Source organism: Crocodylus porosus, unplaced genomic scaffold, assembly GCF_001723895.1.
Source record: "Crocodylus porosus isolate Cpor-Errol unplaced genomic scaffold, CroPor_comp1, whole genome shotgun sequence".
Classification (NCBI taxonomy): Eukaryota; Metazoa; Chordata; order Crocodylia; family Crocodylidae; genus Crocodylus; species Crocodylus porosus.
In genome coordinates, this window is record NW_017728886.1 from 194,164,680 (window position 1) to 194,171,344 (window position 6,665).

The window sequence follows — 6,665 nt, forward strand, 5'->3', positions numbered from 1 at the left end:
AAGGGTCAGAAAGTGATTACCAGAATGTCAATTGCTGACTTCTCAACCTCCTTGAAGCATTCTGGGAGTTTTAGTGCATTGTTTTTAATGCTAGGCCTTGCTTAGCATAAGCACTCTCTCACAATTGTTGTTCAGTTTTTTTGCCTTCTGATATTACCTGGTTTTAGTGTGATCTGTGAAAGGTGTAAGACTGGAATCCTCATTGTTTTATAAACTATAAAATCAGCTGTCACTTACCCAATTACTGTTGCAAACAGCACTAATACTTTTCTTGCTTTATCTGTTCACCATTACATCTCTTGTATTCATTCTTAATTCATATTTAGTTTCAAATATGATTAAACTATATATAATTATTGTGTTCCTTTTCACCTTTTATATTTTCAATAATTTGACAAATTGTAAGTAACAACTTGCGTTCAAAATCAAATTGTGATAAAATAAGGAGTGTGATGAGTAAGGTTCAAACTCTCTTTATAATATTGTTTTCAGAAATAGTATATTAGCACTGCTTTGCAGTGTCTTATAAAATGAGTAATGTTACTAAAGAATTTTCATGTCCAATATTACAAGAAACATAAAAAACTTCAGGGTTTATTTCAGCCATATTTACAGTTTTAAATGTCTACATTCTTGGGGCACATATATCATAGTTGAGCAGTCCAGTGTGGCTTGGCTAAACATTTCAAAATTATATCTTGACATTCTTCTTGGCAGCTCAATTTAGGAAATTCTTGGTTGCATGCACAACCTCCAACAGCCTTTCTTTCCGCCATTCCAAGTTGTGAATGAGTTAATTGCATTTATATCACCCCAAGCTGTGCCTTTTGGAAAACTGTCCATTTTATTTTTACATTGTACCCTTGAAGCTATTTTTCCCCACCAGTAATTTTGCTACTGAATGGATAAGCAAGTAACATAACATCATTTTCCTGCTAATTCATTCTGTATTCCAGTAAGCTCATCATGCTAATGAAGTGAAAAACATTGCATGATGATACAAAAAAGTTTTGAGCAGTGGTGATACTTAAAAAAAATGTGTTGTTACAGTTGTATGTTTTACTTGTAAGATCCATTGCATTCATGGGAATGAATGGATTTTTCTGTTCATAGTTAGAGGCCTTTACACATGCAGGCCTCAAAACTAAAAATGATTACACTTGTAATTTTATATGCAGTGTCAGACTAAGCAGTAGGAGATGTAAATACATCTACAGCTGATTATAGGTGACTAATCTTCAGACATTTCAGGGAGATGCTTGGTAGGCTTCTTGTAGTTCATCTAATTAAATTGCCCCTTTTTAAATACTAAAAACAGATCTAGTAGGGAAGAGGACAACTCAGACTTCCAAAAGACATTTAAAAAATCCCCAACCTTTCAATATGCTTTAGAATAAGCATAAACTTGGCTTCTTTTACATCAGTCTTGCCATCAGAATCTCCTTCTCATGGTGCTACATCTTAGAAACGCTTCAGAATGCAATGTATGTTTCAGGAAGGTGCCAAAGAATGAGAGCAATGTTCTGGTTATCTCAACAACCACCAAAAAACTGGCTGAGCTTTCCAGGTTGTTAACGGACTATGTTGACACACATCTGCAATTTGCTTGAAAACTTAGGTTCTTTAGCAGTGTAGCAATACAATGGTAGCATCAAGAAACAGTTTTTTCTTCCATTTTAATTACCACCAGGGGGCACATTGACAGATGTTATCTTTCTTTGGCATCTCTGCTAAACTTTGGTAGTAGTGCATGTTATATATAACACTATCTAACTTTAATTTCCAGTGGTCATCCCACATTTAAGTGCCCCCTGTGCCAGGAAACCAACTTTACAAGGCAACGCTTACTGGATCATTGTAACAATAGACATGTTCACCAGATATGTCCTGTAGTAAGTAGACTATGTTTTCATTAAAAAATGTTTCTGTCTCAATCATACCTTTTCTTGCTTCTCTTGAGTCGTAAGGCAGTTGTGTTTTTCTTTTGTTGTATGTTTCATTTGAATGTAAGCTGTTTCTGCTTTTGAGTATGATGTTTTGTTTTCTGGTTCATTATCTTAAACTTGTTTCTTGTAAATGCACTGTCAATTTAAAAATACCATTTCTGTCTTGTAATTTAGTGTTACAGTAAATAAAACCTAAAATTACCAGAATTAAAAGATTATAAGTAAAGTGTTCTCTATTTTTCATTTTACTTTTGTATAGCCATTTTAGTCTTGTGAAAGACAGCTCCAAACTCCAGCATAGGCAAAAAGGAAAATCTAATAATAAACTGCAAATTGTTATTTAAACCACAGAATTGGATAAGGAGAGTTATGTTTAATGGTGGTTACCAACTACTTTTAAGCTCCTTTTTAATAAAGTGACTAAACTTCAAGTTGCAGAGACATAATTAGCTGTGTCAGTCTGAGGTCAGGTGGCCTAGAGTACAAGGAAGGCTGTACTCCCTTAGCAGAGGTTGAAGTTGACCTAGCAGATGAAAGTGCAGGAGGTTGTGGTAGAGTAGTCAAAGGCAGAAGCTGCTTTAAATCTATTAAAGCTAGCTAGGAACTGCATCCTTGAATTTAAGCTGCAGGGTAAGAATGGGTTATTCTGATACTTACGGGTATGTTTATTCTTTTATTTCTGTATCTCAAATTATGGTTAATAATTTCTTATGTTGGTTCTTGTTTTCATAATAAACCTTTTTATTATCTTTTGCCCACTTAATGCCAATAGTAAATGTAAGTTGACACACTTACCTTGGTTATTTCTGGAAAACTGTAGATACTGTAACAATCAAAATAATGTAGTGATTTACGGAAAAATCTATAGTAATTCACTTCTAAGTATCAACATAAGATTTTACATTAAGAATCACTGTATGGCTTATTGTACTTATGCATTTATTTTTCACATTTAGGTCTGTCCTATTTGTGTGTCTCTTCCTTGGGAAGTTTCTAACCAGGTTACTAGAAATTTTGTTGACCATCTAAATGTATGGCACCGGTTTGACTATGGAGAATTTATGGTAAGCACTTCTGTTGTTTGTCCAAAGAAGATTCTGCGCCCTGCCCCCCCCTTGCCCCTCCCCAAATTTACTGATGAATGAAAATTACTAAATTAGAACAATTCTCAGACTAAGTTTGTTTTTGTGGCTAGAGTCCACAGAAAACTTGGTTAGCTGATGTGGAAACAGCTACCTACTCAGATGTAGTTCTGCCCGTTCTCAAACTTGTCTCTGGTATGAACAATAAATGCTATTGACAAGTGATTGTTGGCAACAGATTCAGCTAGTTCATACTTATATTCTTAAGCTCGCATCTGTTTTTGTCCTTACACAGTTCCTTAAGACACTTCTTTTTTGAACAGAAGCAATCACAGAACCCACCCATATGCTTCACTTTGTGGTGTTTATTGTTTTGACAAATGCGTTAACCTCAATCAGAATATGGGAATGTGGTCTGAAGAGCTGCATGTTGTCTGACTGAAAGCCCTATCAGAAGAATTACATGACATTGATCACTTGCTAATTGATTATTCCACAGTCAGACTGAGCTAGGGTGAGGAGATGGATTAGACTCACAAGGCTGCAGAGTTTTGTTCCTCTGCTGTTTTCTCTTGTCCTCTGGTTCCTTCTTCTGTCTGGTTAAGACATACACTCAGCAAGGCTGGTTAATTGTATTTCAACAAGAGTACCTTCACCTAAGTGCCATTCACTGTACTATACATAGGAAACAAGCAATAAAGATAGAGTAAAAAAACAGGTTGGAAGAAACAGAGTGTAATTTTTTTTTTTACTGTGTTTAGAATCTTCAGCTTGACGAAGAAACCCAGTTCCAAAATGCAGTCGAAGAATCTTGTCATGTCAACTTCTGAAGTGGAGGACCCTCTGCATTTTAAAGGTGGTGTGAGGAAGAAAAAAACTATATGAATTCTCTTCCAGTAATTTCAAATGAATATAAATAAAGGGAATTCAGTAGCCAGTTTTTTCAGGTTTAATTTCTTTCCAAGAATAAAGATTTTTTTTAGAATGGCTTTTGCTTAAATATAAAAGTAGAGTAAACTTGATTACATTTCATAGAATCATAGAAAATTAGGATGGAAGAGACTTCAAAAGGAGGTCAGCTAATCCAACCCTCTCATGCTCAAGGCACAATCAATCTCAGTCTTGTGGATTTTTTTTAATAGAATGTAACTGATAATACATCTATTATAAAGGCACCAAGTCATTTTACTGGGATCTTTCCCTTTTAAACTGGGGTGTTTCTGGGGCTCTACTCTGATGTTTTGACTTTTCTTTAATTATTCACTGCTCTTACAGGCTTATTTTTTATGAATACCACATTTTATAACTGACTAGTGGGCAACTTTGAAAAGTAAATATTTGAAAAACAGTGAAAAGATGCTCTATTTTGCTGCTGCTGTTAGCATCATCTGCAAAATTATATCGATTGAATTCATTTTTTGAAGATGAAGTTGAATGGTTTCTTTACTCTTTATCTCTAAAAACAAAAATGAAAATGGCTGAAGTGGGAAACAGCTTGTTTGATACAGCAGCAATGCAGAGGTGGTTTGTTCTACTTGTACCATTAAGGAAGAATAATACCAGAGCCTGGGGGATATTGCTTCTATTTTGTTATTTCTCTGGAGCATAACCAAGGTAGGATGTCTTGCTTCCTGGAGTGGTGGGCTCTGAGCATTTTCCATTCCCTCAACAGATAAGGAAGTGCTGTTATGTCACTTGCCTTTGTACATTCTGAACAATTAAAGATGTCAGTACACAAAAGATGCTGTCTTTGGCATATGAAAAAGGCTAGATTGTTTTTGTCTTTAGAAATATTTTTATTTTTTATTAGAAATTCAGGACTTATCTATCCTGTTTTTAATGAAAGACTGAACTACTAATTAAACTGGTAGTTTTGAGACATAGCCAGTATAAAGATATCAGTATTTTTTTTCCAAACAGACTTTTTAAAAGTGTATCATCTATTTACATTTACAGGTTTAACCATTAACAATTAAAAGGAAAAATCCTGCTAAGAAGAGTCACTACTTGCATATCCTAAGGGTTTTTAGAGTCCATTGTAGTTCTCTACTCTCCCAAGGTCTCCAACAAATTAAAGAAAGATGAGAATTCATATTCCTGTAGTTTTAAGATAAAAATAAAACTTTCAGGCCTTCTTTATATGCCATAAAACACATTGTGTTATTTTATATGTCTCTTTAAGAAATGGTTTAGAGTTAGAGATTTTCTAGGACTGGAAAAGTAGGATGTTTCCAAATGCACGCTCATTTGGGGCTTTCTTGACTTCTCTTTTCACAACAACGTCCTTCACTGCTACTGTTCATGGGTATTGTGTACACCGAAAAGAGCATATCCAGTAATATTCCTAGTGCTCTCAGTGGTCTAGCTATAATTGTAATAACTATGCACTGAAACTACAATAGCATTCTGTTGTTTAACTCCAATTTGTGCCTTTGAAAACCTTCTCCTAACATATAAGCAATGCTATTTCTAAACAAAAAATCTGCAGAATGTGACTTCTTATATTTTTCATATTCCAAAACTATATCAGACCGTACAGAAGGTCCATGTGTTATGTATATTAGAGCTCTTAACACCACAAATGCTATATTCATTTGATATTGTTTTATCCTTTAATTGTAGACAGTGTAGCCAGTAGTATGAGAGTAGCAAACATCACTACTGGAGGTTTAAATTGCAAAAATGCAGGGAAATAGACTACTTCACAAGTTACCTAAAGCCTGTTACACTGTCTTAAAAATGGGAGGGGGAAACAAACTGCATTGTAGTCTGCTGCTAATATTCATAATTTATTTAAAAACTGAGTCTATGCGAATTTTTCCTATTCTGTAATTTAATAGTGATATTTAGAAGTTTAGTTCCAAGATTTTTAGATTCAGTATATTGCAGGAAATGGAACTAAATGCCTAGACCTAATACAGAATGTTCTGAAATCAGCATTTGACTGACACTGACTGGTTACTTCAGCTGCCTGAACACGTCTTTAGATTTGTAGTTGAAATTGCTTCTATTTTAAATATTTACTCTGGGAAACAAAAGTCTGTGTACTGTTACAGCAATAATTAGTTGTCATTTAACAAGGTTTTTGAAATAACATTTTAGAATTCTTTAAATATTGTAAGACTTGACTTCCTGCAATTTAAAAGTAATAAGTTTTCAGTATGTTACAAAGAATTTAATCTTGAAACCATAATTTTAAATTACTGCATCCCCTCGTGTGTTTTAAATACAAACAAAACTTTTAATGCCTAGGATGACAACTTCTCTTTGCTTGTAGTTGATAAACTCTGTATTGGCAAAGTTTGTCTTTGAAAGCCTTATATTTTTGCTATGATGAGACAGACTCTAAGTACATTTTTTGGATAACTGATAAATGATAAGGAAATAATCTGGTCATATACGATGCTGCTGTTGCGACTCTCCCACTCTGAAACTCAGACACATGCAAAAGGGGGCTGTATAATAGTAGTGGTTTATATTTGTTCTTAAATAAAATGTGCAGACTTTACTGGAAGTGTGTCGTTGAGAAACTTTTCCCTGTTAACATTCCATTGTACTCCTGTTGAATATGGTGTATTATGTGTTAATTGTACCTTCTGTTTTTTTCCCCCCAATAAAATGGTTTATTTTCAGTTTG

The 6,665-nt window shown here is 34.3% G+C and overlaps 1 protein-coding gene across 1 annotated transcript in view; it reads left to right on the forward strand.

The window, feature by feature from the left end:
- The window catches only part of RNF138 (ring finger protein 138), a gene marked incomplete at its 5' end in the record, with an annotated part of 11,353 nt that extends 4,688 nt beyond the window's left edge, over window positions 1-6,665 (forward strand). The window contains 3 exons of the mRNA XM_019541917.1: window positions 1,787-1,892; window positions 2,903-3,010; window positions 3,790-6,665. Coding sequence (XP_019397462.1) covers window positions 1,787-1,892; window positions 2,903-3,010; window positions 3,790-3,858 — 283 coding nt within the window. The remainder of the gene's footprint in view (window positions 1-1,786; window positions 1,893-2,902; window positions 3,011-3,789) is intronic.